At 45.0% G+C, this 24230-nt stretch overlaps 1 protein-coding gene across 2 annotated transcripts in view; it reads right to left on the bottom strand.

The window, feature by feature from the left end:
• The window catches only part of clstn2a (calsyntenin 2a), a 67545-nt gene extending 44116 nt beyond the window's left edge, over window positions 1–23429 (bottom strand). For both annotated transcript variants that reach the window (XM_029830854.1, XM_029830855.1), the window contains exon 1: window positions 23282–23429. In XM_029830854.1, the coding sequence (XP_029686714.1) occupies window positions 23282–23354 (73 nt within the window). In that variant the 5' untranslated portion in view covers window positions 23355–23429. The remainder of the gene's footprint in view (window positions 1–23281) is intronic.
• Between the last annotated feature and the right edge of the window lie 801 nt (window positions 23430–24230).

The raw sequence follows: 24230 nt of genomic DNA, 5'->3' as shown, positions 1-24230 counted from the left end.
AGGACCGAACCATTCTCTCCCGAGAGGTTGAGCCGGACAATGTGGAGGTCTGCTCCATTTCGCCAGCTACGGCAGCGTTTTGAGCACAAATGCGCAGTTTTCAGGTCTTCAGCTCTCATGAGGACGCCGCACCGAGAACCAAAGCTGGCTGGGGGGGGGCGTGCAGCACTGGGTCGAAATGCCAAGTCCACTGATAATGGGCACACATATCCTAGTCTGATTATAACCCCCCCTTCAGAAGTTACTAAGCTGCTCAGAGAGCTGTGGGAGCTCTGGGTGGAGGTAACGGCTGCCAACAGCAACAAAAAGAGACACAAAGGGAGGGAAAGGGGCGTAAATGTCAAGACGAAAACAGTATAAGACACACCGGACTGAATGGATGTGAGTGTCAAGTGGAAACATGCAGGTATAGTTTCATCATTTTTCCCTCTGGTGGGGCATTGTTCAGTTTGAAACCTTTATTTAGACCGAAAAATGCCATAACCTCCGTAACAATGCTAAATAAAGGGAGCTGGCAAAAAGCTGTGGACGTTCCCAGAAAAAAAATCCAGAACATAAAGGGTTCTTGGGTGCATCCAAATGAAACCTCGAGCCATTTGGCATCACAAGTGGTTTGAGTTATTATATTTAAATGATTGAAAGCATGAATCTCTCCAGGGGCACGACTGCTGATGCTGTTTTCCTTTACAGTTGAAGACGCCATTATTTCTAGACTACATGAAAAACATCCATTCAATGTTGAGTTGCTTGGAATGAAGACGTGGAAAAAATCTTAGCGTCAGCTCCTTTAAAAATAGCTCAATTATTGATTCGACAAAATAAAACGTCAGAAATTCTGAGAACCCAAGCCGGATGGCGAGTTCGAGGTGTCGGCATTAGAGCATATAGAGGCTACGGCACAGACTGAAGGGCAGCCGTAATCCAATAAGGGGCAGATAAGGCGAAGCTGCACAAAGGTGCTGCTCGTCGTTAGAGACAGCTTTATCCGACTTCCGAATGCGCCAGAGTGTGATATCACTTCTGTGAAGTCACTGTCATTCTGAACAGCGTTCATAATGTGGCATCAGCAAACCACTGCTTTTCTCTCCCATCTGGTCCCAAATCGTATTTGCCTCTGCAGATAGACGACCAGGCTGAATCTGATCCTCCCACCGCTTTAACATTACTGCCTGTAACTCGTATTTACCCACAATATTTCTCAATATTGAGCAGATCCCAACTCTGACAGCTGGGTGGGGGCAACTGCTAGATGTCTCTCTGGGTGGGGAGAGAAAAAAGGGAGGTGGAGGGAAGAGAAGGATGCGAGGAGAGGAGGAAAAGAAGCGAAATGGGAAAGCAGACACATAAAGAGACCGAGTTCTCAAGGTCAGGAGTAAGTAATAATCATAGTGAAGTCTGTGTTGGCAATTTATATATTCAACATATAGAATCATCAAAACAAATTTAGTCTGATTGACCAGTTAGCTTTAGCAGATTAGTGATATAATGAGTAGAGTGATGCTTCACAGGTAGTAATTATTACTACCATTATAACAGGAAGCAGTAGATAGTAAATAGTTACAATTAATGGCACAGAATAGTACAGTCGTAAGCATCAGCGCGTAATAATTTCTCGCAGTTCATGAGCACATCCAGCACATAAACAGCACATTTGTGCCTTTAATTGTCTCTTCTGGGTGTGTATTTATCAGGTTGGTGCTCTGCTTTTGAGCGCACGCAGGGGCTGAGATCTGTGCTTTCTCGCTGTTAAAGCTCAGCGAGCGTAAGATAGAAGACCTGTTGCTAGCAACCATTTAGCGCTGTGACTGTTATAATGTCTTGACACTACTCACTTCTTTAGCTACGCCTCCACATGTGCTGATAATCCATTTGCCGCGTCAGTAAATCCATAAACACATTAACCAGATAATGGAATCAGACGCTGTGCCCTGGTTTCAGGTGCACTTTGGACCGTCGATGGCGTTAATGGGTGAACATTAGCTCCTGAGTATGATCTGTTTTAAGGACCAGGGTCAAATCAATGTAAATATCGTACACGTTTATTAATAGATCAGGGGTACGCACACAGTTGTTTCAAAGCTCCTGTATATTTTCCCTACAGTCAATAAGATAATTTACTTATCAAATTTATTCAAATCTGACATCTGTTTGTGCTTTAGTCTTGCTTCACGCGGGGCGTTAAACCTTCTCTGTCTGGCTTTGTTTTTCACAAAATGGCACGCTGTTCATGTAAAGAGAGGAAGATTAGTCAAACTTCTCAAACATTTAGTCTGGCTTTCCTGGCTTTGTCTGTCCACGAGCCCCCCCCCCTCCCGGCCAGACTTTGATTCAGCTCGTTGCAAGGGTCAAAGGTCATCTACCGCTGCGTGCTTGCCGTTAATTGTTTGAAGGTGCTTTGGGTAATTCTTCATCAAGGCCGGAATGCGGAGGTGTTGGAGCCTTTCTGAGTTTTTAAACGAGGGACCTTCGTTCATTCAGGAGTAAAATTGAACCATCTGGAGACTTTGAGCTGCTGGGTGAAGGTCTTGTACGCTCAACCCACATAGCAGAAGAGATTCACTCATGGCAACTGTTGATGTGATGTATTTAAATCATTTCCCGGCTAAATTAAAAAAAAAATAAAAATAAGACTCTTCAAAAACACAGAGCACCAACCTGGTGAAAGATTACGTTAGCAACGTTAGCAATGCGGGTCACCAGAATTGTCTTTGTTCCTGATAAAATATTAGTTTTCCTGTTATCTCTTAAAGCCTTATTGTGGATCAGGATTTCTGGGGGAACTGGAGTGTCTCCCGGTGGAGCTCCACCCGGCGCAGACACGACAAATACGGTAATCTCTCGCTGTGAGGTGACGGTGTTAACCACTGCACAACAATGCCACCGCAATCCAATTCAAGGCTGAAACGAAATCCTCCCCCCCGCTCGACTCCGGCTGTACATGATTCCTTATTTTCAGCACAGCCGCTGTGACTTTCTTACGCTTTTTGGCGTAATAATCCCTGAAACACCCTCGAAAACCAGGTCCACGGGCCTACTTCTTGAGTGCGTTAAGGGTTCGGTGGATGTTTTCACGCTGGGCTGGATGAAGACAGTTTTCAAAAAGACAAATCTCTTCACGAGCATCAAATATCCGTGGAAACGCCGTCTGCATAAAAAAGGGACGTCTGCCTTTTGATTAAGAGTGAAATAGATATTTGTTTTTGAGTGCCTGGTGACAGAAGAGGACTTTAAACGGTTCTCTGTCTGCAGAGATTACCAGCTATTCAGCTTCACTCAGACGCGAGCGTCGATCTTTCCAGAGATTTCTGCGTCTCTCGTGCTGCGAAACACAAAACAAACCCACGATCGAATCGTCGCCCGCAAACAGCAGAATGTTTTATCAGAATCAAATCATCTTGGATTTTTCTACCCTGAGCCGCCAGGTTGGGCCGAGTCCGTCCTCTCCGTCCGCCCGTACCTTTTTGTCTCGCACCTTTGGACATTCGTGATTTTCACACGGGCGGCGTCTGACGCAACCCCTGCTTTCGTATACTCATCTGCAGGTAATTTCCCTCGATGGAAACCCTAAACCCGCTGATTTCCCCCGAGGCGGAGGTCTAAAAAGGCTCCCTGCTCCTGAGGTTGTTGTTTTACCGCCGTCTCCTCGTCGCCACCCGACGCACCTGCTACAGCAGCACTGTTGATGGAAATCGAGCCGGATATTTGCATGGTTTATTAAAATCTAATTCCAAAATGACAGCTATAAATCCCCCCTTCATCCTGTCCTGTATCATTCTGTTAAACATCAATAGGCCTTGACATTAATTACATTTCAACCAATCAATCAGCTCAGGAAAAGATCACAAAGGTCAATGTTGCTACTATTATGCACGTTTCTGTACGCAATGTGTGTGTGTGTGTGTGTGTGTGTGTGTGTGTGTGTGTGTGTGTGTGTGTGTGTGTGTGTGTGTTGGGGGGGTTAGGGTTAGGGTTAGACCTTACATGTGGAGAACTGTGCTGTTCAGTTTGGTTTTGTTAAATTTGGGTGTGTTTTATTTTTTGCTTGATGTTATTATTGAGCATCCTAACTTTTTTTGACGCTCAACTTTAGCACTTCTCCCCCGGTCATTACCACTCAACATGTGTGACTCCCACCCTCTGATTTCACACTGCTGGCGGAAGGCGAGAGCTAAAGATGGAGAGGCAGCAGAGGCGGGACAAAGTGTTGACAAAGAAGGGTCGGCAGATAGCATCAAGCTGTTCACCGCTGATGAAGATGCGAGTGTGTTTGTTTGTCTTGTTGACACATATTGAGCAAAGAATGGGCATTTTGGCTGGTCCTTACAACAAGGACTATTTGGGGGTTAAGGCTGAGGTTAGAATTGGGTGTAGCTCAGGGTTAGGGTTAGTGTTACAGTCGGAAGGTAAGCTGGGATGGTTCGGACAAGGAGCTGGCGAAGGTATTGTGCCCATGAGTCCTCACAAAGATAGCACGAGGATGTGTGTGTTTGATTTAGTTGATGTTTCAGAAAGTAGAGATGATTTTCTAAAAAGAGAAGGGATGTCAGAGAAGATGATTAGCACACTATTATCACACTGAGTTCACCCACACACACCTAAAGTTGACCAAATGTAATTATAATTCTGCACATTCTACAAGCAAATAAAAGCACGTTTGCTAACAGCCAAGTGCTGCTGCATGATTGTTGCACGTCGGTGCGCCTCTGATGCGATGCCGCTCATTAGCGTTTCCAGCGAGGCATAATTCTTCTGGAACATCTGCTGTGCCCGTGTCCTGACATTCTTTTCATTTACCTTCCGTGTTTTTGTCCTCTACCCCCCTTCGGTACATTTAATGATCTATTTTCACCCTCTTGCTCATTAGCACATTTATATACTAACAGCATGGGTGGCAACCCTGCCATCTGTCCCCTTCACCTCCCCACTCTGCTGCAGGTTAACGGTGGAAATGGAGACGCAGAGCGAGTTTAAGAGCACCTGGACTGCACGGTTTAAGGGTTACTCTAAACAGGGATGTGCAAATTTGGCATCAGTAATGCAGCAAAGGAAGGGGCCCTGTCAAAGGTCGTTTAAGAAAAAAATACAACTTCCATCTTATTTAAAATGAGAAACGCTGAGTTTATTATCACTTATTAAGTCTGGTTATGATAATGAATCATACATGCATACAGATGGTGTAGTTTCATATCACAAATTTATTTCTTTCCCCAGAATTCGAGCCAGGATGCAGATCGTCTGAACCGCAGACTCGGGCTGCTGGTGGAGCGACTGATTTCTAACAATAGAAGTAATCAGACGTGGTGTCTGGTCTAATGGCTGAGCTATTGTCCCCGGCTTGGCTGTGTTCTGATAACGCCTGGGTCGTCTTCCCGACCGAACTGGGAGTAATGCAACAGAGAAGGAGAGGAAATTTTATATTACCAACGCTGAGGAATGGATTCTTAAACCCGAACAGAAACGGGGAGAAGCATATTGTGAAAAGAAAAAAGACATTGCTCATCCTTTGATCTTTAAGACGCAGAAAAGAAGAGAAGAATGTGACTGTGAGAAAATCTTCCCCTGCGTTGGGAGCTTTTGTCTCACCCGTATAAAGGCTTCTGCATTCCTCTTTGATAATGCCTCCGCGGTGAACACATGAGCACCTTCTGTTAGATCCATTTCTTTTTTAAAGACACATCTTCCTCATTTATATTAAGACCAAGTTTCCTCTTTGTGTCTGACAGGCTTTTTACGGTTGGGGAGGATAAACACGTTATTAGAGCTTTTTCCTTCTTCCGTATTAAAAAATTCTACATCTTGATGTTTTCAATTTCAAGTTCCCGTCACAGTTGTTGAATAATATATACAGAATATTGTGTGGGAATAAGCATTTTATTCATGCAGCAGCTGCAGTCACTAATGAACAGAATATTTGTTCATAATAGGATTACGCCTGCTTATTAAGGGCTAATTGGGCCAGATAATGGCCGGATTTTCCAGCTCTGGACCTGGATTTGATGGAGAAGATGTGCGGCGTGACAGACAGCTTCCGTGCACACTGCCGAGAGATTCTTGCTAATGCCGACAGATGGAGTAATAACTGACCTTCTGCAGTAATAGCCATGATTATCGTTCGGCTGCACCACGGAGCCACAGTTGCTACACAGCATCCACCACGGAGGCTCAACTCAGCCTTCCATTCTGTCCAAATGCATCTTCTCACCATCCTACTGGGGGTTTAACCTGCGAGTCTTCTGCAGGTCCTTTCCAGCAGGGTGTGAAGATAGACTCCCCACCCCTTGTGAGTGGCTATGCTAGCATTAGAAACTGGGTTTTTCCCAGTAGTGCGGGTCAACCACAGCATGACCAACAGTGGCTGATCACGCCTTTCGTGATCCCACCAGGGAATCCACACCAGATCTCATTGATAGTCCTGACAGCTCTGCGGGATGATTGATCTGGATCACGTGTGCACTGTTGACGCTCTCCAAGCAGGGAGCCGGCACAGCGACATCAGTTTAGACATATTAGAATGAGTAATTGGCATCTGGGTTACTTGCTGCATCGACTGAAAGTAGAGAGTAAGCTGATTTATTCTGTTTTTACCGGATTGGCTGCTCAGCCGCATCCCTCACAGGCCTAAGAGAAGGTAGGTATTACTGCATCCATATATTAGCTCACTCCAGCAAACTGTTAATTTTATTCAATTTTTTCAAGCCATCTCAAGCCTCTCTGGGGATTTTTTTACAGTGCATTTTTCTTTCCTTCCAGGCAGTGTCTTTTTTAAATGTGTGCATGTGAGCGCGTAAACAGCTCTGCAATTTGGGAAATCTGAAAATTTGCGCCTCTTATCACCGAGCCACACGACTCTCCCAGACTGCCGCCAACGTTTAAAGATGTGGGATCTGCAGAACTCTTTCATCCACACATTTATTTTAGCTGGTCTGAGTCACCGGAGGAAAGAAAGTCTCAGCATTTAAATTCATTCAACTCTTCTCATCTCGCCGGCATTTAAATGAGCAGGTCTGATGTAGATGAGACGTGCACGCTGGCTTTTACGACATCCAGCTTACTCTCCAGGCCACGTTAAACGAACGCATCTGTGTTTTTAGAAAGATGAAATGTCTTCATTGGAGCGGAGTATCTTGTTTCAACATTAAATGCCATCAAAGATTGTTGTCGAAAGGTTATTTCGCTGATGATTTTTAGCTTCTCTTCAGCCCCTTAAAGTCACTTTAAAGTCTGGTTCCTGATGATGGATCACACTTCAGTGGAGTTCAGACACGTATTGATGTGCGAAGGCTGCCAGTGTCCCCCACTGACTCCGACAGCTGAGGGGAGAAAGGAGTCAAAAAGACTGAAAGAGGACAAACCGCCCTCATCTTTTTTTAATTTCCAGAAGAATACGCAGCTTATCAGCTGCATTCCTCCACAGATGATCACACAAATGGAAATGTGCTGCTGCTGCTGCTGCTGCTGTTGATCGCTTTCTATTTCTGGATGCCAGCGGTCTGCATTAATTAACCTGAGTGAAATATCAGTTTCAAACAGAAATCTTCGGCGATGCGACTGCGATCAAATACACGTTCATGCAGCAATTTTCTGGCCCCCGATTGGCTCAGCAGCAGCAGCGGTTTGATGTGGGGTGTCTGATTAGCGGGCGCTCCTTCAGGCTCCTACTGGAAGAAAATTTCAGCTATTTAAGTGTCCTGAAATGGCGATTTGAAGAAACGTCCAAGACTTCCCCTGCCTTTGCCCAGATCACGGAGCAGCAGATCTCTGTGGTGCCTCCTGCAGGTGATGGGCCCTCAGGAGGCAGGACCCACGTCCCTGGTTTTGGCTGCTTAGAGCAGCTAAGAATAGAGCCGCTGCTCCTAACGTCCAGATGCTTCCTGGATGTCTCCTTGGAGACAAGTCTCAGTGAGTCTAGCAGTGAGAAGACCTGGAGGCAGATCCAGCACATGTTGGAGGAGACCAGAAATGCACCTCCTGTTATAATTCTGGAGAATCTTTTCAGGGGAAAATCCAAATCCCTCGAACACGATGAGGTGGACGCACAGATCGGCGATTTATAGATTAGCTCGCTATTACACATAGCCGAGCACTGGGAAGATTTATGGCGGCTGAGGGTTTAATCAATAACCCAGCGCAGGTGATGTAATGTATAAATGTGGATTTTTTTTTCTTCACTTAAAGTAAAGTACTTGTTTTGTTTTAAGGAATTTTCAGCACGGTGGTGTTTTCATTCGTAATAACTGCTGTTGTTGGTCAACTGATGCCCTAACCCAAACTTTAGTCTGTCTCCTGGGCCGCCACAGCACAACACTGCATGTTTCCCCTCTGAAAAACAAAATGGAGCCGCTGGTGGGTCATTACTACCCATATAGGATACTTGCCACCGGGCTAAACAACAGTTTGGAGGAAACCTCCTGCTGCGATGACGTGAGGAGAAAGCTGGTTCCTAAAAGATGTCGAAACATTCAGCTCCCTTATAACAAATGGAGGAACACGACAGTAAATAAGTGGAAGTTTAATTTTATTCTGCAGAGCAGGGGTCTGGGGGAACATCGGAAGGGCTGCAGCAGCACGGTGCCGTGGAGCGGGATGGTTTTAATCCTGTGTCTTCCTCTCCACCAGATGCAGCGATGTTCCTTACTGCATAAAGGCTAATGTTCCAAGACATTATCTTAAAAGCTGACATATCAAATTCAAGTCTACAGCTGCCTGAGGGCCTGTGGGCCTGTGCGTGTGTGTGTGTGTGTGTGTGTGTGTGAGAGAGAGAGAGAGAGAGAGAGAGAGAGAGAGAGATTGGTATTAATTGGTGTTGATAAGCTTTATTGTTCCTGCAGGTGTCACCTATTTGGCGTTCCGAGGAAGGTGCACCTGCTGCAGAGCTCTCTTTGACAGAACACAACCCCCAATGCATTTTTTGCTCAGCAGGAGAAATAATCACGTTTTTAATGGCAGCACTCGTGATGAATTAATTTGTATCCCACGAGACACAAAGGTTGTTATACTAGATTTAAGGCTTAAAGCTTAAGCTTATTTTAAAGATGACTCTGAGAACAATGGGGTGTTTCCAGTTTAAACAGCAATAACTGCCCCTCCTCTTCATTCTGTGCAGAAATTAATCAATTAAACCTCACAGCTTATCTTATGCGCACACGCTCACACCTACGGGCAAGTTCAGAAGAACCAATTAGGATAAGGTGCACATCTTTGGACTGTGGGAGGAAGCTGGAATACATGGAGGGAGCACTGAAGAAACAGGCAGACCTCACAGTGAGAGGCTCTGGCCCGGAACAGAACCCTGCACCTGCTAGCTGTGGTTAACCCGCATAACCACCTCCATCATTAAAAGCTATCTAATGCGGTAATGGTTCAGTACGATGGGGGGGGTTGAGTGTACATTGGGTAAACATCCCGCTGGCGATGAAGCTCCAGCCCCCAGCAGTGGTCTAGCCGAGGATGGGAACATGTTCTGCACCTGAAGGCTGAGGCACGTATGCTTCTGGCGGCTTTGGAAAAGATTCCTTTATTGAGGGCACGGCTTGTAACCCGCGTGACCCACATAGCTTATCTGTCAAACTGCAACAACAAACTGTTCCGGCAGCAGGCGAGGAAACCATTCCTCACAGAGCTGCTCCCTGCATCGGCCAGGCGGCTGCAGGATTCTGACCCGGATTCCTCTCGCACCGTTCTCCCTGGAATTTCACTTTAGGTGAAGTCTTGTTAAAAGCTCCCGTGAGCAGAACCTCACGGATGCAGCCTCTCGCTCATCCCGTTCATTCATTTCATTGTTTCCGTGTGTCACGACACTGACTGTGACACTGTTGCAGGCCAGATTCACTGTCCCACATAACGAAGGTGTGTGCAGCCCAAGATGCATAGCTCAGTAAAAGCTAAAGTGGAGCACTGGTTTCTGGGGGGGAATAAATGTTAATGAAGACAGAAACTTAACACTCTAATGAGCAATGGTTGCAAAACATGCCTCCCCCCCTCCACCCATGGTAAAATGGTGAGTGATGACACCGGTTCCCAACACGAGAGGGGAGGTTGAAAGGGCCCGTTTCGCACACTGTGTTTGATTTCAAGCCTCGCATTGTTATTTTTATTCTGAAGAAAGAGCTTCCTCTGCCCTCGCATCAGTAATTATCTGCACTTTCTAAAAAGGGATTGAAGAATCACAACTGCGCGAGCGTTACAAAGTATTTAAAGATCAGCGTTTAAAGCGTCTCGTTTTGGAGGAGAAACTCTGTTTTCTGCTGGATCTGAGCATCATTTGCTTTAGTTATTTCACCAGTGTGAGAAGCAAATCTGAAAGGACGAAACAAACTGTGAAAATGATCTCTCAACTCAAGCCGTTACATTTCAGTGAAAATATGTTGGAGACGCAACTGTCCTGGTGCTCCCACTCACGTGTGGTCGTGATCAGCACAGAACCGGATCTCTCCTGCTTCTCGTCGCCAGGCGGCTGTAAAAACAGTCGAAATACCGCTTTTGCTGCTTGCAGCCTTTTGAATTTCTCGTTCTCTGTTTATTCTGCAGCCTATGGATCTGGCTAGCTTAGCTCGTCCCTCCGGAGGTATGGACATGTTTTGAGGATTCAGAACGTTCATTAATGTTGGAGATAATGAGGGAATTTACATATTTGGCCAAACTCGTCCTTTAAACACCTCAAGTGCCAGATATTTATACCGGTAGTCATTACAGTGCAGTAGTCATAACAGCAGCAGCATTTCACCCGATAAAATAACTTTGGTGATCAAAAAAAAGAGTTTCTTCTCCACACTACATTGGTGCAGCGAGTGAGCAGCTGTATTCAGTGTTCTGGATCAGAATCTTTGCTCGTAGAGTAGCCTGGCCGACAGCTGCGCAGCGATGGAGATAAAATAAACCAGCATCACCCAGTTTTACGGCTTTCTGCTGCATGAATAATGTGTGCCCTGTGATGATGGATTGGCCCAAATGTATGACACGTGTACATACAGTAATGTACAGTATGGTCTCCATTAGTAATGAGATGAGGGGGGGTTGGGGGGGTGTCTGGGTGGTGCAGCAAGCTACCGCGGTTGTTAGCTCTCCAAGGCATCAGCAATCCTGCTTAAATCATACAAAATAGATGCTTATATGCTAACTTGGGCCATTTATATGATTGTGGTGTGTGGAGTAAATAGAACTGGAGGGAATTTTCTTTTTTTTGGGAGCATTTAATGAAATGCTACCTTGAACCCCAGACTGATGAAATGAATTTCATAAACGGCCCAGTGTGAAGGATTTCAGGCTGTCGCAATAACCACCTAAATGAGTTACAGTTCTATAACGAGCCAAATGCAGCGGATGCAAGGCCGGTGTCAACGCCACAAATGACATCAAGTCAGCCATGATTTAAACAGGAAACGCCTCTGCTGTCCCCCGGACCAAATATAAATACAGAAACCCAGAAACTTAAAAAGGAGATCCAGCGGGAGCCCCCATGGAGAAGGCTTTGGCAGGATCAGCTCTAATTTGCTGTTATGCCACTCAATGGCCCCATTTGAATAATTAACTATTTGAAGACAAACTGTGGTTGGTAAATTCGACAGAAATATGACAAGAGGAGCCCGCAGAGATCCATCGTTGAAGTGAATATATAGCTGACATCATGAGTTTTGAGACATATGTGCGGTCCTGCTGTGAAACTAACACCTGAGCAGCTGTTACTGCATATAAATGATTGAAGAAAACCATTTTCATTATATTACTGACAAAAGAATGTTCTGCTTTATGCCAAAATGGTGCAGGACGGCACCCTAAATACCCTGTCTCCATCCTGAATACTCCACAAACAAACCCGACCATGGTCCTAAAAGAACAGTGATATTTACCCAACTCATTAAAATACAAATTGAATCCATTTCAAGTGGAATTGGGAAGCTGCTGAGAGCCAGGGGTCGCACGCTGTGTTCTCCACCCGTCTCATGTTGTCCAGATTGTTGTCCATGTGGGTGAAGCTTTGTTCTGTTCTGTGATGCCCCCCCCCCCCTTCACCTTTCCTGCTGGTTCTCTGCAGCAACGTGAAACACGATGGGAAAATGTAACCGTCAAGTTGAATAACAGTTACAGAAAGCATCATTTTAATTAGTGTTTTGTTGTAGATATTTGGAAATATATATTTTTTAAAAACACACAAGGTAAAAGAAATTTAATTACATATTTTCATCAAAGAATGCACGATCCTCCATCTGACTCATTATTTAATCAAATGGTGGACAGATTCCCAGAAATGTACATAAGAGCGAGTAATTATTTCTTTATCCACTGATTCCAGATAGAAGCTCCGGCTAATCTCCCATGTCACAGGGTTTATTTTATAGATTAGCTGCTGATTTACCACATTAAGCGCATTATTATCCAGATAAAATGGCTCAGTACAGAATAAAAAGAAGTTTAAACACATCTAGACTACATCTGTTCTCCCTCCAAGTCAGGGGTGTCCAGACCCGGTCCATAAGAGCTGTATCAGGCCGGGTTGTCTGACCTACCAGGTGGGTACAAGGCTTTCACCTGGAATCCTGCCGTTTCTCCTTGGTAGACGGAAAACCCGGCTGGATTCAGGAACGTGCGGACCGGGTCTGGTCACCCCTGGTCTAAGTCGACTGAAAAGAGAACAGGTTGGCAGCCAACAAGGAGAAGCAACAAAGAGATGTCAAAGAGAAAACAGAAAGAGTTTGAGGATAAAAGTCAGCGCGGACAGAGACAGAGTGAGCGCTCCTTTTTTCATCCCGCCCGCTCTGCCAGGAAGCAAGAATCACATCAGAAATCATCCCCTTGTCTGGTAATGTGTTTTGCTCCCATTTGTGTCAGAAAAGAAAAAGAGCAGTTATCAGAACAGGCCCAACAGGCGTTGGAAATCATTCAGGAGCGCTCGGGCCGAGACATCCCATCGTATTTGAATTTAGAGGATGAGTCATACTGACCAAATATGTACCTGTAATACTCTGTGACACTTTTGAGAGCGTGAAACCTTTAACACATCTAATGTCCACAAAAGTAGCTCTTTTTCTGACCTGGTCGGATCACCATGGCAACCCTATTGGTGGGGGTGGGTGGAGGAGCGGGTTGCTGCATCTTGAATTCTGGATCGAAATCAGGCTTAGCATCAAATTTACGGGCTTTTTTCAGCCAGCTCGTGCTATAAAATCTGGCCAGATTGTTTCCTTGCAACAGATTCGCTTTAATTACCACTTTTATCAGCTCTTCTGTCATCCCGTTAATCATTTTTCTCCCACCAGTGATCAGCCCATATTTCCTCTTGGCGATCTGTTATTGTACTGGTCTGCCTGGTGTACTGTACACTGTCCCTGCTGTGTTGTTTTCTCCTTTCTTCAGTGAGGTAATAGCGCTTGTTTGTGAATGGTTGATGGAGCGTTTTGGAAAATTACCACTCAGAATGTGCTACAGCCGCACTTACCGAAATTCCTTTGCCTCCGATCTGCATCGGTGAAATACAGCTCGGCGTTTCAAGCTTAAACAGGGCCGAGGCACAATGAATACTTAATCAGTTCGCACGTACTTAAGGCGGGAGCGCCTCGTATATTAAAAACTGTGATAAGCTCAGGCCTTCAGAGCTCGGAGAGAAGGCCCTGGCTGACTTCCAGATGCTCTGAAGTGGTGAAATGAACTGGAAGTGTGTGGTGTCTGTGTGCGTGGGGAGGGGGTTCCCACAGGGGCAGAAATTAATATAAACGCTATTTGTTCTGCCACGTTGTTACAGCACATCATGTCAGGATGATTTATTTGTGTTTATTACGAGGCTTAACACTGCTGTTATTTAAGAAACTTCCCCGACTTCCATTCTCTTCTTCCGCTGTAGCGATTTATGTTTGTTGTCGGTATATGAGTGGTACTGATTTCACTTATGACTCGACAAAGATTTTAAATTGTTATTTTATTCAATTTAGAGTGCAAATGAACATTAAAGGACCCTGTGGTGGGTGTAAAAATAACTCTAATTTCCACCAAGCAGATTTGATTTGGATAATGTGTCTGCACAGACTTGGCTCAACACAGGCTGCAGTATTTAAAGAAGTTTCCCGTTGCCATCATTTGAATTAGCCATTTGTATACCTATTTTTTACGCACATATATTTTTCTTCTCTACTGGATCTACTTAAGTTGGCGACAAGACAAAAAAAAAACCTGGCATCTCTCGTCGAGGTTAGATGTAAATTCACCATTATTGGACTCGGAAGTGGGAGCCTGTCAACCCTTTATACAAACTTAATTCAGAAATTCTTCGAGAGTGGGACTTCTTTTGGCGAAACGCCCTGCACCTCATCCGCTGTGGCACTTTTTTTAAAAATCAGCCAATGCTCATCTAAAGGAGGCTTCTTTTAATCATCATCGCTGTAATCTGGTGCCGCAGGAGGTCTCACAGCATCACACAAGGTCCCCCCAAACTTCCTCAGCTGAGGAGATGTGAGAGGAAAGGCTTTTCTGCTACGTCATAAACCAAAACCCACTCAATTAAACCCATTTGTGGGATAAAAATAATCACAAAATCATGTTTGTATCTAGTTTATCTATTTTAACTGACTGGCACGTTCTTCTGTTTCAACTGTACATTTTGACATTTTATGTTCATACGACAACTTGTAAACACCCCAGGATCAATGAATTTTAGTTCAGTCTATCAAATATTTCTGTAGTTTGGTTGTGATGTCACGCGGGGGGGGGGGGGGGGGGGGGGGGGGCACATTTAAGAGGATTTCAATTGGTCCAAAAACTGCAATGCAACATAATATACCTGATTCAGCTCATGGCCACCAAGAAAGGTGGAGATGTGATGGTGATAAAGGGGGAAGGGATGGATTAAGAAATGACTGAGGGGAGAGGCAGAAACCTGGACTTGTGCTTGAAGAAGTCCAAAACTTATCCAAATTTCATGGAGAGACAGCAAAGAGAAGGAATGACACCAGTTTTAGCAGCAGCCCTGGCAGAAGCACCACCGAGGCCACCATTAATCATTTAAACTCCCCTGCTGCCACACCGCGCATTAGCGATTTTGGTGTACAGGAAGTGCACGTGGCAGTACACTGCTCGTGGATGCAGGTGCGTGCGTGCGGTGATATTTAAAAGCACCCACCCACAGCGGAGGTGCGCGTGAAACGTTGCTCCACACATCAGGTTAATGTAGTGAACAGGTGAAAAACAGCAACAAACACGCAAATGATGCCGAAATGATGCGTAAAGGTTGCAGAAGCAGATTATACTGCGGGACAAAAGCCCCTAAAAATCGACGTGATTGACAGCAGAGGCACATTCGGTGTCACCAATATTTATACAACTGTAAAATTGAAAATGAGTCGACTTGATTCTGATGGAACATCAGCAACAGATTCACATAGAATGAACAAAAGGTTAGAAAGAATTGAAAACACTGAATACTGATGAAGGAAATGCTAAAAGGCACCTTAGCGGGAAGCTGAAATATAATGTAAAGACTATATCATCTTTCTGGAGGATCAGGGCAGCTTTAAAACAAAAACGTCTCATCCGAGAGAGAAGAAAAGGTGTCACCAACCTCAGAAATGACTCAGCTCTGCCTACTGTGACACCGCCTCCTTTCCACTCCATGATTATGATGAATCCTGCTTCCTGTTTCCTGTTATTTTCTTGATTTTGCTATTTATCACCTCTTGGCCCTGGTATCATCGGAGCTTTTTCTCCCCAAGTTTCACGTCTCAGGGCTCTGAAGGTTTCGGTACAAAGCAAAATGAACACCCTCACCCGCTGTGTTGCCGTGGAGATGAATAAATAAGTGAACATGCTCAAACTTCTGCACCTTAATGCGCACTTTTGTGAAGTTTTCCTCCTTATGTTTAAAAGCATCTTGTACTATTTAGGATTCAATCTTACATTTCTGAAGGCCAGAACACGGAGAGGAGCGTTATCGAAACACAATTCGCTTCACCTCTCAGCCTCCCGCCCACTTCAGCACCAATATGGAGCAAAGTAGATTACGACAGAATTTTAATTTTTGATTAAATATCCTCCTAATATCCAGGAAGCACTAAGTGTGGCCCGCTCTGCTGCTGAGAGAAATCATTTCTGACGAAGCTTCTTTCAGCTAATAGGCACTGCACCACACAGAAAAATGAACTCTGGAGCCGTGAAGTTATTGAAAAATCAGTCAAGTGGTCATTTATGTCACTCTACGGCGATTTAAAGAGCGTCTGGATCGCATTGTGCTTGCAAAAGCCCAGCTTGACGGTTGGGCAATAACAGCAGACGGGCTGAGCGACGCTGTGTGAGAGGATAATAGAAGCTTAAGAAGGTTTTTCAGAAGTGTGAACAGTTTCTTTTTTTTGTAATCTGCAAGTTCAAAATAGAAAATCATAGTTTGTCATCGCTATTCTTCTGGAATCAATATCTTTACGACGACGTGGCTTAAAAACGCATTCTGCAACAACAAAGAGGCTTTTGGTTCAAAGCTGAATCACAGTTACAAAACCTTCATGATGCAAAGCCTCTAGAATACAGCAGAATGATGACGCAGGACAGGGAACCTGGGCATTTTCGAGATGGTTGAGACGTCTCACATGGCTACTAAAGCAAATATCACGGTGTTCCCTTTGCGGCGCTTCTCCTGGCTACAGTCCAGATGAGGAATTTATTCTCAAGAGGCAAATAGCACCTTGGAAGGCATGTGCACTGTATCTCATTAATAGTGTACCACACCTACACTCAGCCCCGTTGCTGTGCCAGTTCATCAGTCCATCCAAACAACAAGGGGGGAAACGAGGGAAGAGACGAGAGAGAGAGAGAGAGAGAGAGAGAGAGAGAGAGAGAGAGAGAGAGAGAGAGGAAATGAATTAGGATATAAGCAAAAGGGTCCGGCATGGGGAAAGTGTAGGAGGGGAAGGCGAGAGGAGAGCAGGCGAAGAAACAAGAGCTATAAGCTTGGAGGCTGCTGAAAGGAACTCCCCTCGTACTGATGACAACTTGGAGCCATTTTCTGGCCAATTACTTTAAATAAAGGGTGATGCTCTAGTGGCCACACAGGAGGAGGAAAAAGGGGAAGAAGGGTTTAAGGTAATATGTCCCAGACCAATACATAAGGGGTCCAGCCTCTTTCACCTTTACATCCCCCCCCCCCCCCACCCACCCCCCACCCTTGTGGGGCTCATCTGGTGTGACGAGGAATAAAGTATAATCAAGGGTTCAAAACGAGAGCCGGACCAGGAAGATGACCGATAAAACACCACCCAACCCGTTTATAAATGACACATTCATCAGCGCGGTGCGCTTGGCTTCGATCTCCTGCTCTCTAAATGTCCAATAGATTTTAGTTACATGTGTTGCCAGGAGTGCATAGTCAAATTAAAGCTGTAAAACTTTTATTGCTTGCGGCGCTGAATTTACTTATCCAATCTGTGCATCCCAGGAGAAAAGGCTGTGATGCGGTGAAAGATTTTAGTACGACAGAGCATATGTGTAGTTACAGGGCGGAGGGAGCGCGTGCTAGTGCTTTAGTTAACCTTATAACCCTGTGGAGGACTAATCAGAATAGATGGTGTCATTACAGTTCAACGGAGGCTAAATACCACAGAAACGAAGCTAATATGAAGAAATAGCTGCACAACAGAGCAAAATCCCACCTCACTTTCAATAAAAAGATTAACTATCACTGCAAATCTTCTCATACCCTATCCTCTTGGCACCGTATCGGTGTAGTAATGTACGCCGCTGGGGGATTTTGCACATGGAAACGGCCAAATGACCCGCCAGGCTGACGCTAATATCAAACAGGATGTTTCAGTTTGCAACTGTGATAATGAATGCTAATCGATTAACGATGGCCAGCCCAGAAAACCCGGCGTAAGCGTTATTATCAGCCTGTGCTGCCACCGCAGGACTGGAAACAGTGCCGGTTGGGGGCCCGTAACAGCGGAGGAAAGCAGAGGAGGTTGTTACCAGAGTTTAAAAAAAAAAGACAACTCATCTGTTCCGACACGGGCTCCGTGGGAAATGCTGCCACGCTGACACTAAAGTTGTGAGTGGGAAACGCCGAGCAAATGACTCAGAAAGAAGCAACAAATCAGACCAAAGCGCTGCCTATGGAGGGAACAAAGGTAAAGAAAGGGCGTAAATTACAAAATGGAAACGGCGCCGCTAGGTCCAATAGGTGCCTCAGAGTCGCGGCGCTTCTTTCATGGAAAAAACAGCCCCCCAAACACAGATTACAGTTTGATAAAGTGGGTTTCCTGGAGCTGTATATAAAAAAGAGGGGAGACTTTAATTCCCAGCGGAACATTGTTGTGGAAACCCGAAACCAGAGAGCAGAGAACATTTCATCTCCAAAGAGGACCCATAAAGAATGACATTGTGGTGAAGTATGTTGAGGCTGTTCTTGCTCCGGTGTTCTCAGAGCCGCCTCTCTTGTTCCTACCTGACTTTGTGCACCGCTTTTCATTCAACCTCAAATAATTACAGAGGACATTTTCAAAATAGCGCATTTGCGTTTGATCATTTCGCTATTCAAAAACACCCTGAGATTAATTAAGACTCCAGCGAGGAAGACACGAGGTCAGAGCTGCTCGGATTTTAATTTCGCAGGTGAAGCGGCGACTCTGCGCACGTATCTGGATGACAAACGCATGAGAGAAAGGAAAGTGGGGCTGGTGGCAGAGGGGAGGCCAGTCAGAAAAGAAAATGGTGGAGTTTTGCTAGAATAGAAAGGCCGTGGGAAAAGGCAGCGTGGTTGTAGAATCTACAAAGATGTCTTGGGATTGAAAAGCGCGGCTCCTTCACGCTTACAACTGGCGAGAAGCTAAAGCGCAGATATCAAATATAAAGCCATTTCAAAGCCCAGAGTGAGGCCCACACAAGACAACATGAAAGAGAAATGGAGATGACTCAATCAATATGTGAGTGGGAGCGCTTTTGTGCATCCGAGCATCTGTGTTTCGCATTCGAACGCGCCGTGTTGCAAACATTTTACAAATGCAGAGCCCAATAACTTCATATTGGAATCATATTCAAAGCGGCGCGCAGCGGCTCATGTCTTCATAACGGATTTAGATCAGACTGTGGAGGTCTGCGGTTTAATGGGGGGGCGCTTAGACGCAGGCAAAATCCACTGGCTCCAGCATAACGTCACAGCTTTGTTGTTGTTTTCTACAACCCAAAATAAACAGCTAAAAGGATGAGGCCTTCAGACAAATGTGTCCTTCACCACAAAAATCCCAGAGCCTGTCGTTATTTATCCGCCCTGGGACCTACTTTCATTTAAGTTTCTTTTAATAATTCATTTAGCCTGACCACGAAATGCAAAGGGTACAGTATCTATTCTTTTAACCGAATTAAAGTAAACCGATCGGTCTTCCTGCGACCAGCTGAGCCTCAATTGTGTTCTCAGAAACAAACACTCCTTTACCCAAACCTTTGATTCTACATCGTGGGTAGATGCTGGTTTCTCCTACGCCCCCGAAGGCATCACGGCAGATCGGAGCGTCTCTTCTCTTCCGTCTTTTCCACAATTTTAAATGTGTCATGTCTAAAAACCAGTGAATCTCTCCATGTTATGATTCCCTCTAATCCAGTGTCACGTCATGTCAGAGCCTCCATTGCTCCAGTCTTCTTTGCTGGTTTCTCTTCGCGTCTCATATATTAGGAACATCAAAGGAGCGCAATCTCGTGCATTACTGTATGCAAATTATGAAAGACTTTTCCCATCGTCCCGCTGCGAACGGCTGCACAGCAACCGCGCCGCCAAGATTTGCAAATTAAAATAAATCACCAAAAAAATGTCTTATCGGCGCTGATGAATCGGCCCCGCGGAGGAATAGGTCAGCATTTTAATGTGCTGGTGAATTAACGCGGAGGATTTGCATCCACGCGTTAGTGTGAGAGGAGGAATCTGCGCGTGTGCGTGTGAGAAATGCGTGCGGAGTTTATCCACCTTATATTCAGCAGCGCTGACCGGAGAGTCCCAGAGGGGCCAATTGGCGATAATACTCTAGCGCACGCACGCACACACGCACGCACGCACACCGAAAACAAACAAACTTAATAACTCATCATTGCACATGCATCTTCTTTTCCACTCCTCCACCTCACCCTCAAGCCTCATCAGAGTTATTATAATTGCCAGTACAGAGTCATTAACATCCAAATTAGGGCATCTATTTGCATATTTGCGCTCATTTGCATATCACAACGCAGACCTCCCCGACCACAACGTGCGCGGTTTCTTTTTACGCGTATTGGCTGGCCCGTGCACGCGCATCGGAGGCAAACATGCAGGGATTTTTTCTTTTGTTTTGTTTGGGGTTTTTTTTTTCTTTTTGGATGGGGGCTTTACACACGAGCAGATATGTGGACTGTGAAATAGAGGCTGACATGGAAGCAGAAAAGCCTGAAAACAGGGAAAGAGTGCAAATCAGACAGACAGACAGACAGACAGACAGACAAACAGACAGACATGGCTTTGGAAATCAGGATGAATGACTTTGGAGAGAGAAGAGGAGGAATGATAAAAACTCTCCCTCTGTCCCCCACCCTCTCTGTCTCTCTCTCTCCCTCCCGCCTCTGTCTCCTTCCTTCCATCTCTGTCTCTCTCTGTCTCTCTCTCCCCCCCCCCTCGCTCACTCTCTCTGACATTTGCCCTCCAAATGGCATCAGCTCAACAGAGCAGAGCAGCCAAACATGGGCAAGGAGAAGCGAGGGGAGAGAGAGACAGCAGGATGGACAGGGCGAAGAAAGAGTGCGAACTGAAGCGGATGACAGTTAAAAGTAAAAAGAACCACAACCACCCCCCCACCCCCCCCCAGAACAGATCCCCCTGCTCACTGTCTCACCAGTCCGCTCACAGAAGAGGGAAACCTGAGCGACGCTCCTGCCCTCCGCCTCACTGTCACGATTTATGTTGCAGCGGCAATAATGAAGCTAGACGGCTCTGTTGAAAAGACTCCCATAAATCTGATCATGATTTCGATTTTCTTTTTTTTCTTTCCTCCCTCCGTCTTTCTTTCTGTTCCGGCGCCCCACTAATCCTTTCAGTCGGCATCCTTTGATTTTCATTTGCTGCATTCTATTTCCTGACTCCTTATGTAAAAAGGTATTCAGCCGCGAGCTTTTGTCTCATGTGTACTGTATTCTGCTAAGCTTGTAAAGCTTGTAAGTACAACACACATACACACACACACACACACACACACAAACACTGTCCCTCACATATAAACATTCAGCTGCTGTACAGAGAACTGGTCCTTTTTTGTTTGACCTGCACGCCGCCAGGCTGTGGGGATTTACATTAAAGAGCCAATAGGCGCTTTCATGCCCAGTTCTATCAACGTGCAACCCAAAGGGATCCGCAGGGCGCCGTCTTTTCCTCAGGTCTTTGAGATGCCCGTTTGCATTCGCACGGAAACTGTGAAATGACACCGGCCAGATGCACGGCGCCGCATTCAGTGACCTCGGCAGCGGCAAAATGCTGTGCAGAAGTCAGAAAATAGGAGGCACACCACAGCAGAGGAAGGGGAACGGGGGGAAAATAAAAAATGGAGGAGGTCTGGATGCAGGATTTTGAACTGATTGTTTGTCCTTATCCCACTGGCCATGCGCTCAGTAATCAGGAGACAGAAGCAGAGATAATGAGCTGTGCCAGGAGATGGAATGGGATGAAACAGCATTCAATGTTTGCTGTAATCTGAATCTGTTTGACAAATGTGGTTCCATTTCCACTGTTTATCAAAGGCGGCTCATCTCCATTTCTATTGATGCAAAGCATTAAAATGTGCATCAAAACCATTTAAGGAGACATCACCGTCTTAACACAAGTTCGTATAGTTGGTTCAGGAGCTAAAATGGTCTCATGCTAATCAAAACAGCTTCTTTACAGCAGCACTGTTGCTTTTATGGCCTTTTAGATTTTCTACCATCCCAGTTTAGCTCCTTCAGCACCTCCTGGATACAACCTACCAGTGCAACCTACCTGACCGGGGACATACGGGGTTGACATCAGCATAAAGTAATACAAACACACTCCGTTGGTCATTTTGACCAATTTGTCACCTTGAGGTACCATGAGGTTAATGATAAATACACATGCACCATGATGGGAACACCATCAGACATCATCTGGACAGAACCTTTACACTGGTCTGAGCCCAAACCGGGAGGGAAACATATCGCTCCAGCTAAGTTTAGAGCAGAGTTTTTGAGGTGGAAAAGCAGGGTTCCTCTCAAGGCTCTTGGTGAAAGTTCCCACATTGGGAAAGTAGTTTTGACCACCTCCTCCCTAATGGGCACGGCCATATGTTGGTCCATTATGAACGTGCACACAGACAGCCAGTCAGCCCAGCGCTCTCACTCCAGAGACCCAATTAATCCAACTGTAAACCAGCATCGCTCTGCAGGCAACGCAAGCCTGTGTGTGTGTGTGTGTGGGTGTGTGTGTGTGCGTGTGTGTGTGTGTGTATGTGTGTGTGTGTGTGTGTGTGTGTGTGTGTGTGTGAGTGTGAAGAGACATCAAAAACAGGCCACCATATTGACAAAGGTGCGTTTTGATTAGTCACAATTGTAAATTCATTTTAAAACGATATCACAGCGTGACGATATTTCTCCATCAACCGTTTCTCAGGTATTCTGATGATATCTCACAATTAATGTGGCTGTATTTGCATACAAGCACAACGTGACAATAATACGTACAATATATTCCTAACAGACAAGTTTCACATGTGGATCAGACAGATCATATAAGGAAATTAAAGGATTTTTAAAAACAGGTAAATATATACATATATATAGTCCGATGTGAGCTCTAATTGGTCACTGAGGTGGACAAGAGGGAACTGTGTTCAACAAACAACGACTTTATCCATATATAGTATCAGAGTAACATACAGAGATGCATTAAATATGCATCTCTGTATGAGGAATGTTGAGAAATGTTCACCAAAAAAAAAAAAGAGGTGGTGCAGAGTTTGAACGTTTATTGTTTTATTGGCTCCCTTAATTTCTCCGCATTAACCCCACTGATGTCAGTTCGTTCTGCAATAATCTCCCACCACCTGTCCTGTCAATGGTTCTGCCTGGCACCGTGTGAAACTCACAACATTTAAAAATAAATAAGAAAATAACAACAGACGACGCAAAATTCAAAAAGTAAATTTAAAAATACATAAATAAAGCAAAGTTATTGGCAAAACTCGAGCGGGAAAAGTAACTAAACCGCTTGAAACCAAGTTCGTTTTCTTCTACGCAACCTACCTTTCTACGTAATTTGATCTCATACATCATCTTAATTTCCTACCTTTTCCTCCGATAGCAGAAGAGTGGGACCAGAAGAGCCAAAACAGCCCGAACGGGAGCCCGAGGAGCTGCATGGTTATCGAGCCGTGCGGGTGATGCTTCTCCGTCCTTCTCCTCCTGTCAAATCCTGAATCACCTCCGGAGGGCGAGGATGTTTAAAACTGGGGAGGCTCATCCGTGGGTAGAGAGACCCTGGGAGAGACAGAGAGAGAGGGAGCGAGAGCGGAAAAGAGAAAGAGAGAATTACCATCAGTAAATGCCTCTTGCGTTATTTGCTTTAAAAATAAAACATCACAGTGGAGTAGAAAAATGCAAAAAAGAGGATTAAAGCCCTGGCGTCATTTCAGTTAAGTAGTATATTCTATATGTTTACATGAACGTTATGATCGTTCGTTTTTCATCAAGTTTGCAGGAGTTTTGAATTTTATATACTTTTATCTTGAAACAAACAAATATCCGTTTCCGGCAAATCCCGGCTTCAACCCACCAACTTTACAAACCATCTAAAAAAAAGAGCTAATGTGAGTTGTGGGATGGCGATTATCTACAACAATGTGTTAATTTTTATTCTGATGGCAACGTGAAGTAGTCATGGTAATAAAATTACGAATAGTATTAATAACAACAACAATCCTAATGTGATCGTGATCATGTAAATATTAATAACTTTCAATAATTTAATGATGTTTTTTGATTGTGGTACTAATTTGTTAAGTTAACTAGAGAAGCTTACGTGTGGTTTCCCAACTGTGTCTTTTCCAGAACACGCAGAACAGCACTGTTACACTCCCCCTCACAGATTTTAGTCTTTAGGATTTTTCTTTTTTTTACCCTGTGGCACAATCGCTCCTTTTCTCAAGCGGCCTTGTGTTCTTCAATAATTCCCCGGTGCTTCTATTTCTATTGGATGACGGTGTGTGTTCGAGGATTACATAGAGAGAGACAGACAG

Source organism: Takifugu rubripes, chromosome 22 (assembly GCF_901000725.2).
Source record: "Takifugu rubripes chromosome 22, fTakRub1.2, whole genome shotgun sequence".
Classification (NCBI taxonomy): Eukaryota; Metazoa; Chordata; class Actinopteri; order Tetraodontiformes; family Tetraodontidae; genus Takifugu; species Takifugu rubripes.
This window is presented reverse-complemented; position numbering and strand designations above follow the sequence as displayed.